The sequence below is a fragment of the Gymnoscopelus braueri genome, assembly GCF_963280865.1.
Source record: "Gymnoscopelus braueri genome assembly, chromosome: 15".
NCBI lineage: Eukaryota > Metazoa > Chordata > Actinopteri > Myctophiformes > Myctophidae > Gymnoscopelus > Gymnoscopelus braueri.
Window position 1 is genome coordinate 9,004,506 of NC_137620.1, and position 25,926 is coordinate 9,030,431.

Consider the following 25,926-nt stretch of genomic DNA (forward strand, 5'->3'; position numbering starts at 1 on the left):
GGAGGTTATTGTAAAAAGATTTACGGGTTCCAACATGTTTGTTTTTTTGGACCCGGAAGTGACGTCGGACTACAAAATGAGGTCAGACTTAAAAACCGAATAGTGTCACTGGAAAATGGCTGATAATGCTGCTATTTTTTGCAATTGAAGTGAATCATTTTGAACGTCTCTGTCTGTGATGTTGCGCCTGTAATGGCATGCCCAATGTAGAGATGCCAGACTGGAAGTTGGACAGAACGACCACAGCATCTTTGTTTTGTGCTTGACGTCACTGTTGCGTTTGTGGTTTCCACGGATCATTTAGGATCATTTGAGTGGAGTTCCTCAGTACCAAAACATTCACTCACATACACCAGTGGTGAAAAGTACTTTTACTTGAGTATTGTACTGTAAGACAATTGAGTTACCAAGTACCTACTGTAGGTATTAACCCATTCAAACCGGGTTTTAGATTTCTTTGGCTATTAAAAAAAAATAAGAGCTACAAGCTCATAGCGTGGCACAGTGTGGCACGATATGAGCTTGTAGATTTGCTATTTTTGAAAAATCTTGAAAATGTGTGCAAATCTTTGAATATATATATATTTTAACGGGAACATTTGTAAATCTTTGCTTCTGGGGGGGGGTCCCTGGAACAAAACATTTTGAGATGGGGTCCGTGGCCAAATACATATCTAAAAATGTTTTCTAAATCCTAACAGTATGTTACTGTATATCAGTGGTGCTCCAACGTTTCCATGTCAAGGGCCCCAACAATGATATGTGTTTTGGCGCGGACCCCCATCTCAAAACGTGTTGTTCCAGGGACCCCCCAGACGCACAGATCGGAGTAATTTTTTTTTGCTTTAAAACATTATATTAAAAAAGTAGAGCGAGGTAAAAAAGGTGACCACATCAGCCCGATTTCAAATAGAGGGACGCTCTCCATATAAGGGCACAAAAGGGGGCATGCCCATATATGGGCATATACTGATGACATCAGGGATCTCCATAGGGATATGAAAGGGACAAGGACAGACAGATACAGAGATCTCCATGTAAGGGCATATCAGTTGGATCGGCGGTGTGACGTAGGACGTAGGTGTGACGTAGGTGTGACATCGTAGTGGCCAGAACCTCTAGTCATATAAAGTGTTGCAGGCACACCATGAGGTCAGATGCGATCTAGCGTTACCCGGACTCTCCCACTACCTCCAAGACTAGAACCTTCAAAACCATCAACCAGATAGAAGTCGCTGCAGTCAGCCTGCTAGAGTCGAGTTGAAACCATGGCCTGGCACCTGTGGTTCCTCTACTGCTTAGCCTTCGTCGGCACTGCGTATGGCTGTGGGTCGCCTGCCATCACTCCAGTAATCCCTGGACACTCCCGTATTGTGAACGGTGAGGAGGCTGTACCCGATTCCTGGCCTTGGCAGGTGTCGTTGCAGACTTCCACAGGCTCCCGCTACTGCAGCGGATCCCTGATCAACGAGAACTGGGTGGTTACCTCTGCCAGTTGCCAAACTATTGTGCACAATGCGTCTGCCCTTGTGATCCTGGGGTGTGGGCACAAGCGCACATGCAACGCTGAGGACATCCAGACCATAAAGATTGGAAAGGCCTTCGAGCACCCCCGCTTTGGATATCCATATCTAAAGAATAACATCCAGCTGATTAAGCTGGCCAGCCCCGCCACATTGGGCCCGCGTGTGTCCCCTGTGTGTGTGGCTGAGACTGGTGACAATTTTGGTGGAATGACGTGTGTGACCTCTGCATGTTTGGACTCTGGTAGCCCCGTGGTCTGTGAGAAAGATGGAGCCTGGACCCTGGCTGGTGTCGTCACCTGGAGCAGTTGCGGCCTTTCAGACATGCCTGATGTGTACACCAGCATCACCGCAATGCGTTCCTGGATGGACCAGACCATCGCTGCTAACTAAACCTGTCAGCGTTGGCATATCCACAATCATAAAAAGAAACACTGTACAATAACTATAACAAACTAGAAGAAGTGCTCCTTGGAGCACATGTCTCCACCAGGTCAGGTAAAGATCCGTCTGTACCTGACCTTCTGGATCGCATGACTATAGAGATACCATGTACCGATTTGCGTGATGTTTGGACAAAATCTGTATGAATAAACTTGCCGATGAGGTTCTGCTCTGGCATCCAGGGAGTGTGTGTGAACAGTTTCACACCGATCGGGCCAACGGTGCCGGAGATTAGCCGTTCACAGACAGACAGACAGACGGACACACGGACGGGTGGACGGACAGACGGACGGACATGGTGCAAAACATAGCCCCGGCCATGCCTTCGGCCTGGTGGAGACAATTAACACATAGTACAAACAATGAATTAACTAAAAACAAGAGCTATCGTCACTTATTTTAAATTTAGTTAGTTTGTATTCGGAAGACTCTGATTCTACTTTGCCCCCGCGGCGACAAAATATAATTAATAAAAAGGTGTCAATCGATGGTGCGTCCACCCGTTTCAGGAACCAGTTGTAGCACAGCTTTTGAGCGATATGAAAGTGCACAACGTGTAGGCTAGATTGGGTGGCTCAGTGGTAAAGTCCCTGCCCACCACCAGGAGGTTGTGCGTTCGAATCCATCGTGGTGCATTCGGCTTTGTCGGGCATCTATTCGAACACAATTGGCCCGTGTTCGGGGGAGGGAAGCAGGCCGGGGAGGAGAGTGATATTGGTGTTGCGTAATCCTACGGGCTGGGGGAGGGGCCTGTCAGCAGGGAGTGTTGAGCGGGGCTCCTCACTGGCAGGTGAGTCAGTAGGACACAACAGCAGTGACAACGTAGGAATGTGTGGGGAGGAATTAATTGGCACAACGGCAATACATTACGGAGAGAAAGGTGGTAAAAAATTATAAATACTATAAAAAATATTATCTTATTAACTCATTCAGTGCCAATGAAATAAAAATATTAATTGCGAACTGTGCCAGCAATTTTTCAATTTTCTTATACCTTTTTCAAGTAGTCACAGAATATTTATCTCCAGTATAATCGATCCCCTTTTGGGTGCTGGTTTCACAAATGTCAACGAGGTCATTGGACATTGTTTCATATGAGATGAAAATGAAAAAATGCTAGATGACTCAACCCCAGTCAAATTTGGTCACATATATATTCAAAGATTTGCACTCGGTGCCGCACTATGAGCTTGTAGATCTGCTTTTTTAATAGCCCAGTCTTAATAACCAAAAACCAGTAACTACATGTACAGCCTACGTTCAAGCGACTCCCTGCTACTTACTCTTCCCAAAGCTCGGACTGTGAGCTTGTAGGTCAGGTTCTTTTTAGCAGTGGTGTAAAGTAACTAAGTGCATTTACTCAAGTACTGTAGGCCTACTTTTACTTTACTGGAGTATTTCCAATTTTAGGTACTTTTACTTCTCCAATACATCTCAGAGACAATTATTTTACTTTTACTCCACTACAATTATTTGAAAACTTTAGTTACTAGTTTTTAGATTTAGATTTTTATTACTAAACATAAATTAACCACTTCTATTTGAAAATAGCCGATCTACAAGATCAGCTATTTTCAAAAGATGTTTATACATTCTGAGAACTTGAAATGGGACAGTCTGCATAATGAGTACTTTTACTTTTGGTACTTTAAGTACATTTTGATACCAATACTCTTGTACTTTCACTCAAGTCAATTTTTAATTCCGGACTTTTACTTGAAACGGAGTATTTCTATATTGCAGTATTGATACTTCTGCTTAAGTAAAGAATGTGAGTACTCTTCCCACCACTGCTTTTTAGCTAGTTTTGTGTGACACTGTAGTATAATGACGTAGGGCATTAATTTGACTAAACAAAAACATAAAAAGACAGCAAATACGAGTACAAATAGAGAGTAGATGAGAGCAGTGGGCATACAGTTGACACAAAAGGCTTCACCTTCGACTCATTAATGAAACCAGAGCTGTGTGTGTGTGTGTGTGTGTGTGTGTGTGAGACTGTGTGTGACTGTGTGTGACTGTGTGTGACTGTGTGTGACTGTGTGTGTGTGTGTCTGTGTGTGTGACTGTGTGTGTGTGTGTGTGTGTGTGTGTGTGTGTGTGTGTGTGTGTGTGTGTGTGTGTGTGTGTGTGTGGAGGTGGAGTCGCAGCCCTTGCCAAGAGACAGCCCTTATAAAACATGCTTCAATAAACTGCTTCCTCCCTCCACCCTTTCATTGAGAAAACCAGGAGTAGAGTGAGAGCCATTTATGGCCTGGTTCCTGTTTTCAGGAACCAGCCGTGTGTGTGACTGTGTGTGACTGTGTGTGTGTGTGTGTGTGTGTGTGTGTGTGTGTGTGTGTGTGTGTGTGTGTGTGTGTGTGTGTGTGTGTGTGTGTGTGTGTGTGTGTGTGTGTGTGTGTGTGTGTGTGTGTGTGTGTGTGTATGTGTATGTGTGCGTACCAAAATGTCCAAATGTCCCCACAAGTATAGTTTTTCCTGGTTGAGCAATGGTTGTTTTATAGTAAAAAACAAATCTAAGTTAGGCTTACAATTAATAAAAGATTCAGACGATCCGGGCACTCAAATGTTTTTGAGAAACAGCCTTTATTAACACAATGTTTCGACCTCAAGCGATCCTCATCGAGGCAAAAGGAAAAGATTTAGGTTAGGGTTAGGATTAGACCTTTAGAGGTTAGGTTCAGACTTAGATTTATACTTGAGTTGTGCGCCAGTGTTATTCACCCAAAAATAGCCCGTCTACAAGCTTGAAATTGTAGGTCCGCCAAGTAACAAATGCCATTCATAAAATTGCCCAAAACCATGTCCTTACAAGTATAGTAATATAAACGTGTGTGTGTGTGTGTGTGTGTGTGTGTGTGTGTGTGTGTGTGTGTGTGTGTGTGTGTGTGTGTGTGTGTGTGTGTGTGTGTGTGTGTGTGTGTGTGTGGGGCAGCCTGCAGTTTGATGGCTGTGGCTCCTTTGTGCTGCGACCCACACATACAAGTAGGTATGATTTCTGCTGGAATCGTAAAACAATTACTGGCAAATTCCTGCACAAGCCTTTGATTTTACTCTGGGTGCCCTGGGGGGGGGGGGGGTGTGTGGGGGGGGCATACAGTAGTTAATTGCTGGAGTTTAGTAGGTGGAGAGAGACGGAGAGAGAAAGAGAGAGAGAGAGAGAGAAGGGGGATGAGAGAGTAAAAGAGAGTGAAAGGAGAGAGTGAAATGGGGATAGAAATAGAGAGACAGACAGACAGACAGACAGAAGGGGGAAGGGAGAAAGAGCGAAAGAGAGAGGGAAAGATGGAGAGAGAGGGGCGTGAGAGAGTGAGTGTGAGTGTGAGTGTGAGTGAGAGTGAGAGTAAGTGTGAGAGTGAGAGTGAGTGTGAGAGTGAGAGTGAGTGAGAGACTATACAAACTAGAGAGGACAGGACTAGCGAGGAGGGGAGGAGGTGTGTTTGACCAAAATAATGCATCAAACGCACCATTCCAATAAATAAACACACACAGCATGCACACTGCAACACACCACAATCACATCCTCGTTCAGTTCACTTCACACTGTAAACATTGACCCACACAACGATACATTTTCACACACATTATAGCCAAAACCATTCAATTTAACCAATGCAATCCGGGAACATTACATTACATTACAGTCATTTAGCAGACGCTTTTATCCAAAGCGACTTACAATAAGTGCATTCAACATAGGTAGGGAACGAAACTACTAATCACCAGAAGTCTTAAGTGCATTTCCTGCAAAAACAAGCAACCAAGAGTATACATAGCGCTAAGGTAAAAGTGCAATATATCAGCTACCTACTTTCTTAAACAGATGAGACAAAATAGCAAAATCAAATGAGCACGAGCTAAAACAAATAAGTGTATCGACTAAACAAGACAATAAAACAATACAAAAATAAAACAAGAGTTCGTACAACTAGTTAACAACAAGTAGGCCAGGCAAAGAGGAAGGGTAGTGTTTCCTGAAGAGGTGGGTTTTCAGCCTGCGGCGAAAGATGGGCAGTGACTCTGCTGTCCTGACATCAGTGGGAAGTTCATTCCACCACTGTGGGGCCAGAACAGAAAAAAGTCATGACCGTGTCGATTGACCAGAAGGACCCTTGAGTGACGAGGCAATCAGTCGCCCCGAGGTGGCAGACCGAAGTGGTCGGGCAGGGGTGTAGGCATCGACCATAGCCCGGAGGTAAGAAGGAGCTGTTCCTTTCACTGCCCTATAGGCTAGCACCAGGGTTTTAAACTGAATGCGAGCCGCAACGGGGAGCCAGTGCAGAGAACGGAGAAGGATAGTTGTGTGGGAGAACTTGGGGCGGTTGAACACCAGACGAGCCGCAGCTTTCTTAACAAGCTCCAGAGGTCTGATGGCTGATGCCGGAGCACCAGCAAGGAGGGAGTTGCAGTAGTCCAGGCGGGAGATGACAAGAGCCTGGATGAGCACCTGGGCTGCCTTCTCCGTGAGGAAGGGGCGAATCCTCCAGATGTTGTAGAGGAGGAATCTGCAGGACCGTGTCACTGATGCGATGTTAGCCGAGAACGACAGTTGATCGTCCAAGGTCACACCCAGATTCTTCGCAGTCCGAGTTGACGGACGCATCTGTGTCATTTCTTTGGCTATTAAAAGATAGCAGATGTACAAGCTCATTCCCAAATTCCCGCCATTTTACCGCATAAATTCACATAAAACTCAAATCAAGGATTTTTGCCCCGCATGTTAATAACATTTGTACATATACGTTTTGTGTCATATCTGCCCTGTGATTTTTGATTACGAAAACCTAAAAGGCAAACAGATTTTTTTATTTTATGCTCCAATGTTCAATGCCAAACACAATTAAAACGTTAAATCGCAATTATTTCAGTGACAAATAATCGTCAACTTAAATCTGTAATCGTGACAGCCCTGGCGTTTTTCTGGGGGGACTGAAAAAAGAAGTAGAAATGGCATTCAGGGCAACCACTCGTCAACCAGACTTTTTAAACTCTGGCGTGACTTTTTCCCCAACAATTCAGCTGACACTTGAGAATCCATTGGGGAACGATGCCAAGATCTAACTGAAAGCAATGCATGCCTACGGCACACTGTACAAATCCTAAGTGTTCATTTAACTCCAGAGTTCGTACCAAACTGACCCTTTCTGTTTAAATTTAACACTCAGGATTTTCACTGTGTCTTCTCTAAGGCGTTCAGCTGTGCCAAAAACCTGTCCTTCATATCAAAACAATGTGCCCGGATACTACATTTGTAGGACATTCCAGCTGCCTAAAAGGAGTGTGTGTGTGTGTGTGTGTGTGTGTGTGTGTGTGTGTGTGTGTGTGTGTGTGTGTGTGTGTGTGTGTGTGTGTGTTGGGGGCTACAGGAAAGAAAGAACTTAATGGGTTCTTGGCAGGAATTCTGAATGCCACAGTGGTGGAAGAAGTACTCGTATATTTGTTTCTTACTTCAGTAAAAGTAGCAATACCATAACGAACAAATACTCTGTTACAAGTAAAAGTAAAAGTATTCAAACTTTTACTTCAGCAAAAGGTGCACAAGTGTTGGCTACCAATGTAAAGGTACTCATATTGCAAAAAAAAATTGTCAAACTGTTTTCGAAAATAGCTGTGTGTGCCAAAATATATCCCACATAATAGGCACTGAAGACCAGTGGTTCTCAAACTTTTTCATGTCAAGGACCCTCAAAATGATATGTATTTGGGCGGACCTCCCATCTCAAATATTTTGTTCCAGGGACCCGCAGAAACAAAGATTTTAGTTACAAATGTTCACACACTTTTAAAAAATATATATATATATATACAAAGGTTTGCACCAATTTTCACGATTTCTCAAAACTAGCAGATCTACAAGCTAGTAGATCTGCTATTTTTGAATCGCCAAAGTATAAAAGGTTAAAGTGGTTAAAAGTATTGTGACGCTATATTAACACATTTTGCTGGGGACCCCCTGGAACACCCCCCCCCCCCCCCAGGACCCCTGGGGTTCCCCGGACCCAACTTTGAGAACCAACGCTCTAGAACTTTCCAAATCGGGGCTTGAAATGACAGACACGCATTATCAGGCAAGGATAGTGACAAGTTCAAGGCCCGAAGGGGGTATGAAAGTTGAGCATTTCACCCTGTGCACACCTGTATCGTGCAGTATGAAAACAACACAAAGACTCTTAATAACGGCACAGCTTCCCTGAGCAATTGAAGAGGCTTTCACACGGTTAGCTAAATCAATAAGCTCTGTGCATTCTGTGTAGTGGTTTTCAACCCTTTTCATATCAAGGTCCATTATTTATTTGGCATTTGAGCCGTGGACCAGCGTTTGATGAGATTCAGACTCTCAGACCCAAGTATATAGAATATTTTGTTTATATTAACTCTTTCAGTGCCAAGAGTATTTTCATAAAGTACTCCCAAACTGCCAGGAATTTGCGTTTTTTTTTATTTTTAAATTTTGTAATTTTTCATTCAAATAAATGATCTGATTGGGGTTTTAAACCCATAATACAGTTCTACCAGTAGAGAGCAACAAATCGACACATTGATGACCTCGCTGGCTCACTCACCCCCTCCCAAACAGGCTCACGTCATATCCGGTCCTAACCGGATGTTGACATTTTGACAATCGTTGATCAGGCTAAATTACGATGCGATACACGACTACGATGACTGATCGTCACCCAGACCAAAGAGAGTAGACGTGGACCTCTCCGTTCGCTTTTTATACCGTGTGAAAAACCGTGACTTTCCCTATTCTGGCCGAAAATCACCGGAGAAAAACAACGTGACCCGGAAATGAAATTTTTTTTTTTACATCCGGCAAACGTTGATCAAAAATAACAATTATTCAATTGAGTAATGCAGATGTTTAACAATTATATAACTCTTGAGTGTAAAATGAAACCCATTTTACGCTCTCAAGAGTTAAAGATCTACCTAATAAGGGTCCATTTAGTTACCAACTCTCCATCATTTAGCTGGGGACCACCTGGAACCCCCTCAAGGACCACTGGTTGAGAACCCCTGCTGTAGTCCACAGTTTTCGGAAGGTGTCATATACCCCGTTTCCTGTTCCAGTTCATTTTCCTATGGCTTCATTTGATTGGCTCGGCGGCAGATCTGAACTGGAAACGCATGTGAAGGTGACCGCTACGCCGCTGGCGTAGCGGTCCAGGCACCTAGGCTCAGGGTAGCCTGACGTTGTGTCGCGGGTTCGAGTCCCGATGCCAACGGCCTTGGCCGAGTCCCGATGCCAACGGCCTTGGCTGCTCTCTCTCCCCATTTCCTGTCAGCCTACTGTCCTGTCAATAAAGGCATAAAAGCCCAAAAATAAATCTTAAAAACAAAAACTTGCTGCTGAGCCAATCAAATGAAGCTATGGGAAAATGAAAATCTTGGGAAAAGATTCTGTGGCTTGTTATTGTTACTAATTGTATCTCTTTCTGTCTCTCCCTCACTCTCTCTTCTTTTCCCCCCCGACATGGTCGAGGCAGAAGGCCCCCACCCTAGAGCCTAGGGTCTGCCTGACATTTCTTACAGTTAAGGGGGAGTTTTTCGTTGCCACTGTTGCAAAATTGCTTGCTCAGGGTGGGACTGTCGGGTCTCTTCTCTACATGTAAAGTGTCTTGAGACAACTTGTTGTGATTTGACACTTTAATAAAATTGAATTGAATTGAATTGACGATCGGGTCCAATATTTCATTCAGTGACCATCGAGCTAAAGAATGGTTCAGAAGCTGCGTTCACGTTCACTCTTTCATTGGAAATAATAGACTCCAACCTGCTTCCGGCCACCTACTCCAGTCCACGCAGATACTGGAAGTAAACCGGAGATGACATGTCTTTCTCTTTTTTTTTGTCTTGGAGCCGATCAAATGAAGCTATGGGGAAATGAACTGGAACAGGAAACACGTATGGCACCTTCTGAACACTGGGACTTACAGTCCAAGACAAACAACAGAAAAGCAAGACACGCCATCTCCACTTGTCTTCCCGTATCTGTGGTGACGTATGTGGCCCATGCCTTTTTAGGAGACCAGAAGTATAGGACGGAGTCTATTCATTCCAATGGGAGAAGTGAACGTGAACACAGCTTCTTGAACCATTCTTTATCCCCATTGGTCACTGAACTCAATTCAGTGAACGGGGGGGGGATTACCCTTTGCTTCAGGGAGATGGTCTGGGAAGACAATCAGTCTCATGAGCTGGGGTCCCCGGAACAAAATATTTTACAAATGTTCGCTTAAAAAATATATATATATTTAAAGATTTGCACACCCGGTAACAGAGATACTCTGTTACCGGGCACAGAGTGCCGCGCAATGAGCTTGTAGATCTGCTATTTTTGAAAAATCGTGAAAATGTGTGCAAATCTTTAAATATATATATATTTTTTAAGCGAACATTTGTAAAATATTTTGTTCCAGGGACCCCCAGAAGCAAAGATTTGCGTTACAAATATTCGCTTATTAAAAAAAAAAGAAAAAAAAGGAGATCTACAAGCTATGAGCTTGTATATCTGCAATGTTTGAATAGCCAAAGAAATCTAAAGTGACAGAGAAGGGTTCCCGGATTGAATGGGCGGGCACACACACACACACACAGGTCATGGTTCCATTCCTATCGCCAGCATCACAACTCAGAGGGATCACGTTAGCCAAGCCACAGCAAAGAGGAGAGGAATGCATCGCTTCTAAAGCCCCCCCCCCCCCCCCCCCCCCCAACCCCCAGGACACACTATCTTCTTATGTAGAGCTTACTTGATTTATCTGGCATGTGTAAATAAGCCACAAATGACTCAAGCGATCAGGAAGTTAAAAAAAAGCACAAGATTTGACGTTTCCCCCCCCAAAGAAAAAAAATATATATAGGAAAAAAAATCAATAGTGAAAATAGCAGATCTACAAGCTCACAACGCAACGGAAATGTAACATGTTGTGAGCTTGTAGATATGCAATTTTCACCATGTTTGAACCAGGGCTTAAGTGATTAATTCATAATGTGCTTTTTCCCTTCCTAGATATACCGGTAGTCTCTGTCGGGTCCTCATATGTCCAAAACTATTACTTTTCAGGATTCAAATTCAAAAATGGCAGATCTACAAGCTCAAAGCCCGTTTTGAGCTTTGTGGGTCTGCTACTTTTGTGTGAAGCTATAGTATGCTCAAGTAGGGCGTTAATAAAAAAAATAAAAAAACACAATCAGTTACAATATGGAGATGAGAGGCTTCTGCCCAACAGCAACTACTTAAGTACTTAAGTGCAGTACTCGAGTAAATGTCCTCTGTTATACCGTCCACCGCTGGCAAATAAGCCACAGCAAAGCGGGAGGAATGCAGCGCTTTCTAAAGCCAGGTTCGAGCCCCAGGACAGACTATCTTATGTATAGGTTACTTGATTTATGTGCTATGTGTACGTTAAGCCACAAATGAGCCACCAGGAAGTTTTAAAGAAAGTTAAAAGAGCTCTACAAAGCTCAGGAGAGACCCAGGGGGCAACATGTTGACCCAATCTTCAAGACACCCACCACCCCACCATTATCTCAATCTGGTTAATACTATCCCACCGTTATATACTGTATATACTGTATATAAGTACTCAAATGTTTTACTTAAGTAAAAGTATCAATACTGCAATTTAGAAATACTCCGTTGCAAGTAAAAGTATGGAATTAAAAATGTACTTGAGTAAAAGTATTGGTAACAAAATGTACTTAAAGTACCAAAAGTAAAAGTACTAAAATGTTTGAAAATAGCCGGTCTACAAGCTCACAACGCGTCGCGATGCGACGCGTTGTGAGCTTGTAGATCTGCTATTTTCAAATAGCCTATGTATAAAATAGGGCTAATAATATAGTCATTGATAATTGCAAAGTAACTAGTAACTAAAGTTTTCAAATAATTGTAGTGGAGTAAAAGTACAATATTTCCCTCTGAGATGTAGTGGAGTAGAAGTCAAAGTACAGAAAATTGTAAATACTCCAGTAAAGCAAAAGTACCTCAAAATTGTACTTATGTACAGTACTTGAGTAAATGTACTTCGTTACTTTACACCACTGCCCATTTGATATCTCCGGTATACCCCAATCTACACTGTAAAATCCTCAGCGCTAATGTAACTCTGAGAGTGTACACATGACACCAAAAAGGACCTCCATGTGTACACTCTCGGAGTTACGGACCAGTAAAGCGTCCATTTTTGAACCCCTGGTGGTCCCGGGGACCTGACGTTGAGAAACAAGCCCTTTCACAGCGGAGGAGAGCCCGCCAGGGCTGTCTGTTTGTCGAGACGCTGTCGGTCGGCGTTGGCAGCAATCTCCATGGCGACGGCTGAAGCGCTGGGGCCCTGGACCCAGCATGGAGATAATGAAGAGCCAGCACTGTGTGAGCTAGCTATTGCATCATTCATCTTAACCCCTTAAGACCTGGAACGCATCTGTGTCACTTTTTGATTTGAGCTAAAAAATATATATATATTTTACACTTTGGCTATTCAAAAATAGCAGATATACAAGCTCTATAGCGCGGCACTCTACGAGCTTGTAGATCTGCTATTTTTGAGAAATCGTAAAAAGTTGGGCAAATCTTTGAATATACTTTTTTTTCAAGCGAACATTTGTAACTCAAATCTTTGCTCCCGGGTGGTCCTTGGAACTAAATATTCTGAGATGGGGTCGGCGGCCAAATACATATAATTTTGGGGGTCCTTGACATTAGGTTTGAGCACCACTGATATAGCAACATACGTCTTTTTCAGAATACTGTTGGGATTTAGAAGACATTTGTAGAATCGGCATCATAGGGTTAATGCAGGGTCTGGGAGAGCCCAGGAGTCCAGTGTTACCAGATTTTTTGCCAGAGAAACAAGAAACCAGAGAAGTGACTATAGGCCGCATGAGCGCGAGCACGCACGCACGCACACGCATGCGCGCACACACACTCAATGGTATAGATTTATGAATTAACAGATTCAACTTCGACCAGGGGCATCAATGAATGCCATCTTATCTATGTTTTTGTATTCCCACTGCAATCATCACTTTGAACAAATTAACAGGTACGGTATCGTGATCTTAACATGGCGTCCCTATTTGGGCATGTCATTATAAATGAAAACATTTAAATTTTACATTAGCGGAAATACCTTATCTATAAGCTCACAACAAGATCGTACAACAAAAGTATAAAATGGGCTTAAGTGGTCAAAACTGTGTGTGTGTGTGTGTGTGTGTGTGTGTGTGTGTGTGTGTGTGTGTGTGTGTGTGTGTGTGTGTGCGCTTAAAAAACATGTTTAAAATGTCCACTGCTAGACAGATCTCGAATGGTGAATGAAAGCCATGACACAAGCAGGTTTTCTTTTTTTCTCCCACCCAAAAAGGTTAGGTCTTAGAAGCGAGAGGGGAAAACAGCTGATGTGAGCGACTCTCTCTGAACTCCCTTGTCACACTGCTGTCACACTGCTGTCACCCTGTCTGTCTGCCAGCACTAGCCTGTACGCCAGATCACCTGTCGTCAGCATCTTTACGGTTGGGGAAAAAAAAAAGAAAAGAAGCAGTTCTGCCACGGACCGCGAGATCTAATCGATTCCCAAGTCTCTTTCTCAGAAATCAATAAACTTTCAAATGAGTCCAGAACGAGGCGAGTGATTTATTTTTTTATCACGTCTTTAAACCATTAAATCCACGACATTTTAAATCGTGGACATTTTGTGCAAATCTTTGAATACATATATATTTTGTTTACATTTTTAACTCAAATCTTTGCTTCTGGGGAGGTCCCTGGAACAAAACTTTTTCATGCCAAGAACCCCCAAAATGACATGTATTTGTCCGTCGACCCCCTCATCTCAAATTATGTTGTTCCAGCCAGGGACCCCCCAGAAGCAAAGATTTGAGATAAAAATATTCACTTAATTCACTTAAATAATATACATTCAAATATTTGCAAAAAATGTTCAATTGTTTTCTAAAATAAATAGTAGATCTATAAGCTCGAGCTTGTAGATCTGCTATGTATGAATAGCCAAAAGAAATCTTAAAAAACGACACGGATGCGTTCCCGGTCTCAATGGGTTAAAATGTGTCACAGAGGGGTTTTGAAATGAGGATTATAGCTTTGGCTGTTCTTCATCTGCCCCGCTGTATCTCTGAGATACTGACACACCTGCTGCCTGGAGGCTCTGTCCCTCAAACTAAACAGGCAAGAAAACTTGTATCTCCATATTTCAACTTTTTGTTGTTCTTTTTGTAGATTAATGCACTCGTTCAGCAGTTATCAAACTTTTTTGCACTGAGGACCCCCAAATCCTTTCAAGATTTTTCAAAAATGCTAAAAAATAGCAAATATACAAGCTTCACTTTGTGTCACGCTGTGAGCTTGTAGATCTGCCATGTTTGAATAGCCAACGTATAAAATATGGATAAAGTGGTTCAAATGATTGTGACGCTACATTAACTACTTTATCTGGGGACCCCCTCGGAGACCTCCCCCCCCACCCCCAAGGACCCCTGGGGGTCCCAGGACCCCACTTTAAAAAAACCACTGGCCTATTGCACGTGTCTTTCAGCAGAGGCAGATATCTCTCTTTCTCGCTGTCTCTCTCTCTCTCTCTCTCTCTCTCTCTGCCTCCGTGTGTGGGCAGAGAGAGAGAGAGAGAGAGAGAGAGAGAGAGTGTGTGTGGTGCCACTGTTTACAGAGCGTTATAGTTCATTGGTTGTGGACGCTCACGTAATTATCCTTACAGTTATACAGTTACCGTGCTTTAGTGTGAACGGCCCTGTACATACAGTAACATAAACAGTGGATTTTGCTGTGCATTCATTGCTCACTCAAAAAGGAGTTCCCCCGATTATGTTTGCGGTTAACCCATTAAGACCGGGAACGCATACCGTGTAATTTCTTTAGAGTTCTTTGGCTATTCAAAAAAATAGCCGATCTACGAGCTCATGAGCTTGTAGATCTGCTATTCTTTTTGAAAAATCGTGAAAATGTGTGCAAACGTTTAGTTTGAATATATATATATATATATTTTTTAAAGCGAACATTTGTAACTCAAATCTTTGCTTCTGGGGATTCCTCTAAATCTTCTTCTAAATCCTAACAGTTTATTTTTAAACCTAATGCTGCTATATATCAGTGGTTCTCAAACCTTTTTCATGTCAAGGACCACCCAACATGATATGTATTTGGCCGCGGACCCCCATCTCAAAATATTTGGTTCCAGGGACCCCCACCAGAAGCAAAGATTTGAGTTACAAATGTTCCCTTTAAAAAATATATATATATATTCAAAGTATTGCACAAATGTTCACGATTTTTCAAAAATAGCAGATCTACAAGCTCATAGCGCGGCACCGAGTGCCGCGCTATGAGCTTGTAGATCTGCTATTTTTGAATTGCCAAAGAAATCTTAAAATGACACAGATGCGTTCCCGGATTGAACGAGTTAACACTGTCTCCACTTCCCCCTCCCTTCAAAACAGTCATTAGTATTATGCTATAAGCTTATATAAGCCTTACCACAAATTCTAGCCCACAATGGGAAGGGTAGTACTGGAAAGACATTTAAAATAGAACCGCAAACATCACGTGTGTGTGTGTGACTGCTTGTTACCTGATAAAACTGTTCTAATGGTATGCTACCTTGCCATCGTACAATTACAAGTTTCAAATCTATATTCTTATCAGTGTTTCGTCTCCGTCAGCATAAGATTTTAAAGTTTAGACATCTTCCCCTAAAAATAAAAAAAATCCAGAAAAATATTCAATAGTGATAATAGCAGATCTACAAGCTCAAAACGCGTGGCAATGTAACACGTTGTGAGCTTGTAGATACGCAATTTTCACTATGTTTGAAACAGGGCTTAAGTGATTCATTCATAATAATAATACTTTTTCCCTCGGTCGGGTGGAAACCTCATGTCCAAAACCGTTGCTTTTCATGATTAAAATTCAAAAATTATCAAAAGTTGCAGATCTACAAGCTCAAAACGCTGCGCGGAGCGATGCATTTCGAGCTTGTAGATCTTCTACTTTCGATGCTTTTTATGTGACGCTGTAGTATGATCAAGTAGGGCGTTAATTTAGGAAAAAACTCAAAACGTTTGAATATGGACATAAGAGGTTTCTGCCCGACAACAACGATTTGACATTGACACCAATATTGAGAAATGCTAACAGCCAAGGACATTCATTTATTAAACTAAAGCTCACTTTTGGCATATAAAACCCTTAATTTCAGTGCTGCTGCCAAAGACCTCTAGCAATATTGATAGGGCAGGCTTCACAATGTTCAGAATGCAACCGCATTACCATCGACCTTGGGGTTTGCAGTCAAATATGATTTGAGCTCCAACCATTTTGTAAAAAAATGCTTTATAAACTGTAAATTGGTTCTTTTCTTAACCCATTCAGACCGGGAACGCATCTGTGTCATTTTTAGATTTCTTCGGCTATTAAAAAAATAGCAGATATACAAGCTCATACCGCGGTATGAGCTTGCAGATCTGCTTTTTTTTGGGGGGGGGGAAATGTGTGCAAATCTTTGAATATATATTATTGTAAAGCGAACATTTGTAACTAAAATCTTTGCTCCTGGGGGGTCCCTGGAACAAAACATTTTGAGATGGGGGTCCGCGGCCAAATACATATCTAAAGATGTTTTCTAAATCCTAACAGTATGTTGCTATATCAGTGGTGCTCCAACTTTTCCATTTCAAAGACCCCCAAAATGATAAGTATTTGGCCACGGACCCCCATCTCAAAATATCTTGTTCCAGGGACCCCCAGAAACACAGATCAGAGTTAAAAATGCTTTAAAACGTAGATATATTCAAAGATTTGCACAAATTTACCAATATTTTTCAAAAAAATAGCAGATCTACAAGCTCATAGCGCTGCACTCGGTGTTGCGCTATGAGCTTGTAGATCTGCTATTTTTGAACTGCCAAAAAAAACTTAAAATGACACAGTTGCGTTCCGGGTCTTAATGGGTTAAAAAGGTATGTGGTGGCGTGGGTGATGGAATTCAATGCATTTGTAAATACAACCATGTTCCAATCTAGTGCGTAATAGAGCAGGCTGTGAAGCTGTTCACCTTGAGGAGAACGCCTCCAGACCTTCAGCACAAACAACACAGTAAGTAAACTGCTACTTTGAAAGTAACATATTGCCCTTTGTGTATTTCTGACAGGCAACACAGGCAGTAAGTCACCACTTTATAACATTTTTTGCCTCTGTGTGAGTTTGAAAACGTGACCAACGACAAAAAAAACCTCCCACACCTACAGGGAGAAATTCAATGTCAATGTGCGAACACAGAACCAAGATTTGTGAACTTTTGTTGCGACAAAAGGTTAGCCAATGGAATACAACCACCCTAAGGACTACCACTCATTGAGTTTCCTGCACTATCTGTACCGAGTGGACCTCTGACACAGACCTACTGCACATATAAACACTATCTGTACCGAGTGGACCTCTGACACAGACCTACTGCACATATAAACACTATCTGTACTGAGTGGACCTCTGACACAGACCTACTGCACATATAAACACTATCTGTACCGAGTGGACCTCTGACACAGACCTACTGCACATATAAACACTATCTGTACTGAGTGGACCTCTGACACAGACCTACTGCACATATAAACACTATCTGTACCGAGTGGACCTCTGACACTGTCCTACTGCACATATTAAAACTGTTTAAATATTTATTGGGGAAATGCTACTAATTGTTACCAAAAGTGACTGCAAAAGATTGCTGATACATTGACCCCCAGAAGGAGATTTGAGTTAAACATGCTTTTAAAAAAAATGTATATCCAAAGATTTGCACAAATATTCTAGATTTTTCAAAAATACCATATCTACAAGCTCATAACGCAGCACTCGGTGCGCTTGTATATCTGCTATTTTTGAGTGGTTAAAATAAGTGGTTAAAATGATTGTGAGGCTATGTTAACACATTCTGCTGGGGACTCCCTGGTACCCGCCCCCCAAGAACCCCTGGGGGTCCCCGGACCCCACTTTGAGAGCCACTGATCTACGCTGTGTCATACCACTATTCAAGCCAACTATCAGGTTTCCCAGGCCTAGTGGTATAAAGCTGCAATCCATAACTCTGTCCTCCTTGGGATTCAAACACATCTTTCACCGCAGACCTTCATTTCTACAAGCCTTCTACAAGCCTTGGCCAAGAGCCAATCCCCCACCTGGCCAGGGGGAGATTCCCACCTGGCCAGCTCATGAGCTTCGGGCAGTACTGCTTTGTCAACCAGTAGGTGTCCTAGTACTCGACACTAGGGTCTAAATGTCTCAATAGAAGAGTATAGGGAGACCACCTTGACATAACTCTACCATACATATTGGTTAACCCATTCAAACCGGGAACGCATCTCAGTCATTTTAGATGTATTTTAGCCATTCAAAAATGGCAGATTTACAAGCTCGTAGCGCAGCACTCGGTGCCGCGCTATGAGCTTGTAGATCTGCTATTTTTGAATTGCCAAAAGTACAAAAATAATGGTTATAGCTAAAATCTAAAATGACACAGATGCGTTCCCGGATTGAATGGGTTAAGTGACAGGTGTGTATTATACACATGTGTTCAGTTCATTCCCACAAAAGACTTTCTTGCATTCTTACACAACTTTCTTCCATTCTTACAAAACCTTCAGAAACAACAGATTCACAACAGAGGTCGAGCGAGGAGAGGAGTGAGAGAGAGAGAGAGCCTTATCAATCAATAAATCAATCAATCACATAGTTGCCGTCGGGCAGAAACCTTTATCTCCATGTTCAAACTTTTTGGTGTTTTTTTTGTAAATTAAAAAAAGAGTTCACCCAAAACCAAAAAATATAAACCTTTTTTTCTATTGATTTTTTTGTTTTTGTCGCATTCCTAACTAAGACAATAAATTGAGGACCAGCGGACGGGGAGGCAGCGGTTCCGGTAGGAGACACAAAGGAGACTCTTTGTGTCTCCTACCGGAACCACTGCCGGTCATCAAATTATTGGCTTAGGAATGTGACAAAAAACCCCAAAAAGTCTCCATCCATATGACTAATCGATAGTTTCATTTTGGGGGTGAACTATCCCTTTTAACGGCCTACTTGATCATACTACAGCGTCACACAAAAGCGTCAAAAGTAGCACGAGCTTGTAGATCTGCTACTTTTGGCGCTTTTGAATTTGAATCCTGAAAAGTAACAGTTTTGGACATATGAGGTTTCCACCCGACAGAGAGACGACATGCTAAACGGACACAAATCACACCATGTGGGTGCGTGGCCAGAGAGAAAGACAACGAGGGAAGGAAGGAAGGAAGCAAGGAAGCAAGGAAGGAAGGAAATAACTTCTATGGATTCTTGAGGTGGGGAACATGAAAAGAGTGCCTGCATGCATCCTCGGTAGTGACCCTGAGACTTCCGTCCGGCGTGCATGTGTGCACCCCTGCATGCAATTAATGAATAGCTTCGAGTGTGTGTGTGTGTGTGTGTGTGTGTGTGTGTGTGTGTGTGTGTGTGTGTGTGTGTGTGTGTGTGTGTGTGTGTGTGTGTGTGTGTGTGTGTGTGTGTGTGTGTGTGTGTGTGTAGAGTGAAGAGAGAGAGAGAGAGAGAGAGGGGGGCTAGCCAGCTGTACCCTCGTGTGAGAGCACTCAGCGAGGCTGTTAGTCTCCACAGTGTCAAACACATAGCCTGTCTATGCGACCATGCACTACACTACACTGTAAAATCCTCAGTGTTTGTTCCTTTAACTCTGAGAGTGTACTAAAGCAAAACCAAATGGACCTGGAAACACAAGCCTGTCTATAACGCAACCAGACTCTCTCTATAGACTAAACTTGGCTTGCTTGACCAGTCTTTTTTTTTTTTTTCAAGGACCCCCAGTTTGAAATTGCTATTTGGCCACGGACAGTTACAAACCTGTAAGTGTCCATTTGGTTCCTAACTATGGACCCCCCGGAACCCCCTCCTCAAGAACTTCTGGGGTGGGTGGGTGGGGGGGGTCCCTGGACCCCACTTTGGCCCCTTTTACACCAAAATAACTTTGGTTCTAGAACTGGTTCCGTTCTAGATTGGTGCTTTCACGGAACCGGCAGTGAACCGTCTTGCGTTTCCACCAGTTTAAAGCAGAACCATTGTAATTAGGGGCAGGAGTCCCCAGTTGCCCCATGCAGGTTCGATTCCAGGCCTGGCCAGCAAAGTGTCGAATATGAACGGTCGAAGTGTCCATTTCACGGGAGAAATTCAATCGTCAATGGCAGTTACAATTTCACTTTTCTTAACATTTTATGATGCTTTTTTGCTTGCTTTTGCCATTGTTTATATCGCATATCTGCATCTTCCAACCTGTAGAATAGTGACACGCCCACTTTGGTTCCCAGCTTTTTTTGGTTCCAGTTCCGAACCAACTTCTAGTGTTCTGAAACAATTAATTTTCAGTGGAAACACAAAAAAAGAGAACGGAACCGGTTCTAAAGGGGTGGAAAGGGGCGCCTTTGAGAACCACTGGCGGAAAAGGGGGCCTTTGAGAACCACTGTTTATTCTAAAACATTCTCCTGAAGCTCATTGTACCTCTAAAAAAAGACACCCTTTTGGCCTTTCTTTCTGTGCTATAATCTATATTCCTACTTGGGGGTATGTTTCAACTAGAAACCCCTCCAAAGGGGTTTCCTTTGAAGGCCCTAATAGCTCACAGGAAGTACTTAGGCTGGCAATTTGTCACCATGTAAAAACACATAAGTCACACACACTTCATAGGGGGGATTTGGAAGGATCTCATGGCATGTGTCATCTCCTAAGATTTACTGAACGCTAAGTATCTTCCCGCTGCGCTTGAGGCCATATAGTGATGCGGGCAGCTCCGCGTTACATTTATCAGCACTGACTGGGTCTGGGGGGGGGGTGGGGGGGGGGGAGTAACCAAGTACATTTACTCAAGTATTGGAAGTAAGTAAGTCGGTCAGAGTAGCTTATTGTACTTCGATAAAAGTACTTTTACTTTGAGAATTTCCCCTTTTCGATATAAATTAAAACTTTATACTCCACTGCAATTATTTGAAATTGAAAACTTACTACTAAGTTACTAGTTTTTATTTTCCAGATGTATTGATTATTATTACAAAACATAGTAACCAATTAAGCCCCAATATTTCGGCTTTTTCGAAAATACAAGCTCACACACAAGCTAATTTGTCTCCACCAGGCCAAAGGCATGGCAGAGACTATGTTTTGCACCCTGTCCGTCCGTCCGTCCGTCCGTCCGTCCGTGAAAGGCCTAAGAAGAAATGGCACCCTTTTCACATTGGCCTATTATAGCGCCACCAGGAGGCCACAATAAGCTACAATAAGCTACTGTACCTGGCCTGGCGGAGACCCGAGGAGCACTTTTTCGAGTTTTCTAGCCAGTACTTTTAACAGAGTATTTCTACATTGTGGTATTGCTACTTTTACTTAAGTAAAAACACATCGGGAGTGTACCACCACTGGTTACAGCGCTGGGAGAAGAAGATAGAGACCGTGTATGTGTGTGTGTGTGTGTGTGTCTGTGTGTCTGTGTGTCTGTGTGTCTGTGTGTGTGTGTGTGTGTGTGCAAAAAAAGCCAAAACTCATTCGGTCCACCTAGTCATCAAAGGCCCCTTTTTTAGAAGACGTCTTCTTAACCCATTCAAACTGGGGACGCGTCTCTGTCATTTTAGATTTCTTTGGCTATTCAAAAATAGCAGATATACAATTAAAAAATAGCAGATATATAGCAGATATTCATAAATCTGCTATATTTTCTAAAATAGCAGATCTACAAGCTCATAGCGCGGCACGGTGCCGCGCTATGAGCTTGTAGATCTGCTATTTTAGAAAAATTGGTGAAAATTGGTGCAAATCATTGAATAGATATATTTTTTAAAAGTGACATTTTTTAACTCAAATCTTTGCTTCTGGGGGGGTCCCTGGAACACAATATTTTGAGATGGGGGTCCGCGGCCAAATACATATCATTTTGGGGGTCCTTGACATGAAAAAAGGTTTGGGAACCACTGTAGCAACATTTCTATTTTTATTTTTTAAACTGTTAGGATTTAGAAAGGATTTGTAGAATGCCCAGAAGCAAAGATTTGAATAAAAAATGTTCGCTTAAAAAATGCATGTATTCAAAGATTTGCAAAAATGCTCATCATTTCATCATCTACAAGTATGAACTTGTGTATCTGCTAGTTTTGAATAGCCCAAAGAAATCTAAAACACAGATTCTTTCCCGGTCTTAATGGGTTAAGCGTCGTAAGGTCCATATCAGGGGGGAAGGTAGTAGAACAGGGGGGGTTGTGCGTTTGATTTATGAACTGCTCAGAGGCATGGTAGAAAATGAATATGGCAGGAGATCCTCAGCGTGCCGTCGACGTGCACTCATTCATTCAGGGCCACGCCGCAGCTTTTTCGCATCTCCTCGTCAAAGAAGAAAAAAAAAAAAGAAAAGAAACGTTTGAAGTCCGTCAATTCCGGGGCCTTTTCATAAATCAGGGTGTGCTGCAGCCAGGTTGATAAATGTACCTTTGCAAACTACGTCCAATTTTCGTCTCCGTTCAGGTGTTTCCCCGGCCCCACTAAGGGCAAAAGAAAATGATAATTTTCACATGTTGGAAGAGTTCACTGCTTGCTTTAAAGGGATAGTTCACCCCAAAAATCGTTCAGTCACCCCATGGAGATTTGAATTCATTTTTTTTTGTCGCATTCCTAAGCCAATAATTTGATGACCAGCGGACCGGTAGGCAGCGGTTCCGGTAGACTCTTTGTGTCTCCTACCGGAACCACTGCCGGTCATCAAATTATTGGCTTTGGAATGTGACCAAAAAAATATATATATATCCATGAATTCGAGTCTCCATGGGGTGACTAAACGATCATTCTGGGGGTGAACTATCCCTTTAAGGCCAGTAAGGAAGGGGCATAAGTAACACTTTATAAACTGCTGGGCTATAACTGCACACTGTTTACATAGGCATGTCGTTCATATCGTTGTTGTCAGGCAGAAACCTCTTACCTCCATATTCAAACATTTTGTGTTTTTTTGTAAATTAACGCCCTACTTGATCATACTACAGCGTCCAGTGGTGGAAAAAGTACTCAAATGTTTTACTTGAGTAAAAGTATCAATACTGCAATGTAAAAATACTTTGTTACAAGTAAAAGTCCAGAATTCAAAATGTACTTGAGTAAAAGTACAAAAGTATTGGTATCAAAATGTACTTAAAGTACCAGAAGTAGAAAGTACTCATTATGCAGAGTTTTCAAATGTATAAAGCGTATAAACATCTTTTGAAAATAGCAGCTAACAAGCTCGCGACGCATTGTGAGCTTGTAGACCGGCTATTTTCAAATAGCCGAAATGTATTTAGGGCTGAAGTGGTTAATGTATGTTTTGTAATAATAATCAAAATCTACAAAGTAACTAGTAACTAAAGTTGTCAAATAATTGTAGCGGAGTAAAAGTACGATATTTGCCTCTGAGATGTAGTGGAGTAGAAGTAAAAGTACTGAAAAACTCAACATTGTGCTTAAGTACAGTACTTGAGTAAATGTACTTAGTTACTTTCCACCACTGACAGCGTCAGACAAAAGCATTTGTTTTTTTAAAGATGTTTTTTTAAATATAACCTGATATGTGAATAATTCAGTTTCAAAAGCCTTTTTTTTTGCCCTGCTATATCTGCCACTGCTTCTTCACCGAACCGTCGTCAGATGGCAGTCAACGGTCGATGCGAACATAATGGTCGATATTCCATATCGGTGCGTGCGTTTTAGATTTCTTTGGCTATTCAAAAATAGCAGATGTGCAAGCTCAGAGCTCACACAATGATAACATAATCCATGTCACCATGTACGTTAATGTACGTTCGAGTCCAGTAATGAGTAGGAGACAAATCCATTCGCGAGACAGATCGCCACGCTAACCTCAACACTGTGGTCCCCACACACATTAGTCAGCAAAGATTCAAAAGGTGTCGAATACAAAGCGATCGCTAGAGTATTCACGCCATGGTTCGCCTCCAGTTTTTTTGCCTTACAAATTGCGCACGCTTTCAAATGATGGCGCGGAGGAGAAAAAAAAACCTTGAATTGCTTCTTTTGGAGGAAAAAGATTGTTTTTGTTGTAAGAGTCAGGTTTACTTTAACCCATTGAGACCTGGAACGCATCTGTGTCACTTGAAATTTCTTTGGCTATTCAAAAATAGCAGATATACAAGCTTTTTTAAAGATTTTTGTTCAGATATTCTGCACCAGTCGCTTCGTTTTTTTTTTTTTTTACAACGTCTCTCTAGTCTCTCCCCAGACATCACAAAGACCTGAGTCAAAAGACTTTTGTAAGGAGGGCGGCGGGGGGGGGGGGGGGGGGGGGCTACAGTCAGCCCTGTAAAAGTACAAAAGTACTCCGGCACCAGTGAACAAGAACCAAGGCTATTGCAGGCATCCTGGCATGGTTTCAGGCTACTATCTATCCCTCCTATCTATCATCCAGTTAAAGCCTCAGCTATACTCAAGTTGCATGTCCCGTGTCGTCGTGCTCAGTAAATAGCAGATCTACAAGCTCGCAACGTGACGCGTTGTGAGCTTGTAGATCTGCTATTTACGGCATGCATGCAACAAACACCGGGCCGTGCAACTGAAGTATACATCAGGCTTAACACTGACTGGGCCATTCAAGGTTCGCTTGGTAAAAAAATTTAATGACAACGTGCCCGGATCTGTAGGACCGTGGACTCAATCCAAGTAACACCGTGTTTCACACACACTGCCTCAATACATTAATTAAAGACGACTTAAACTCCCTTTCTTAACCCATTAAGACCTGGAACGCATCCGTGTCATTTTTTGATTTGAGCTAAAAAGCATTATTTTACACTTTGGCTATTCAAAAATAGCAGATATACAAGCTCCTAGCGCGGCACCGAGTGCCGCGCTAGGAGCTTGTAGATCTGCTATTTTTGAAAAATCTTGAAAATATATCTTTGAATATATATTCTTTTAAAGCGGACATTTTTAACTCAAATCTTTGCTTCTGGGGGTCTTTGGTCCGCGGCCAAATACATATACATTTTTGGGGGTCCTTGACATGAAAAAGTTTGAGAACCACTGATATAGAAACATCAGTTTTTTAGAATAATGTTTGGGATTTAGAAGACATTTGTAGAATCGGCTTCAGATCTTATTAATGGGTTAAAAAATTACAGTATAAGAGCAAATTCAGGGTCGTTTTTTTTACGATAAAGACAATAGAAAGGAGAATCTGTAACAAGAGCTTAAAAAAAGGTCTACAACTGTGCAAACTAAGCCATTGGTTCTCATATTGGGGTCTGGGGACCCCCAGGGGTCTTTGTGGCAGGGGGGGGGGGGGGTTTCCAGGGGGTCCCCAGGAAAGGCAGTTAATATAGCATCGCAATCATCTTAAACCACTTTATCCATTTATATGTTGGCTATGTTGGCTTAACAGCACGTCACTTCGAAATTTTAACAGAAACCTTCTCTTCTGGGAGTCCCCCTCTCCCTAGCACAAAACCTTTTCAGATGAGGGGGTCCACGGCCAAATATATACAAATGTGGGGGTCCTCCTGGCATGACAAAGTTTGAGAACTACTGCTCTGAGAGAGAGAGAGAGAGAGAGAGAGAGAGAGAGAGAGAGAGAGAGAGAGAGAGAGAGAGAGAGAGAGAGAGAGAGAGAGAGAGAGAGAGAGAGAGAGAGAGAGAGAGAGAGAGAGAGAGAGAGAGAGAGAAAAAAAACACGGACAGACAGGGCGGCATGATCTTACAACTGTTCTCAATATAAAAAAAAGCTTTTTGAATGTTCCTCCTGCAATCCGAGTCCCGTGTAATTACAATAGGACAGGGTCTCTCTCTCTTGCTCTCTCTCTCTCTCTCTCTCTCCTCTCCCCCCGGCAGAGCGAGAGAGAGAGAGAGAGAAG

At 42.5% G+C, this 25,926-nt stretch overlaps 2 protein-coding genes across 2 annotated transcripts in view; one reads left to right on the forward strand and one right to left on the reverse strand.

The window, feature by feature from the left end:
• The window catches only part of mllt3 (MLLT3 super elongation complex subunit), a 102,847-nt gene that overhangs the window by 70,840 nt on the left and 6,081 nt on the right, over positions 1 to 25,926 (reverse strand).
• LOC308102112 (chymotrypsin A-like) lies at positions 1,269 to 1,916 on the forward strand (the record flags this gene model as incomplete). Its single annotated transcript, XM_080451715.1, has 1 exon — positions 1,269 to 1,916. The coding sequence occupies one exon, from the start codon at positions 1,269 to 1,271 to the stop codon at positions 1,914 to 1,916; it is 648 nt and encodes a 215-aa protein (XP_080307841.1).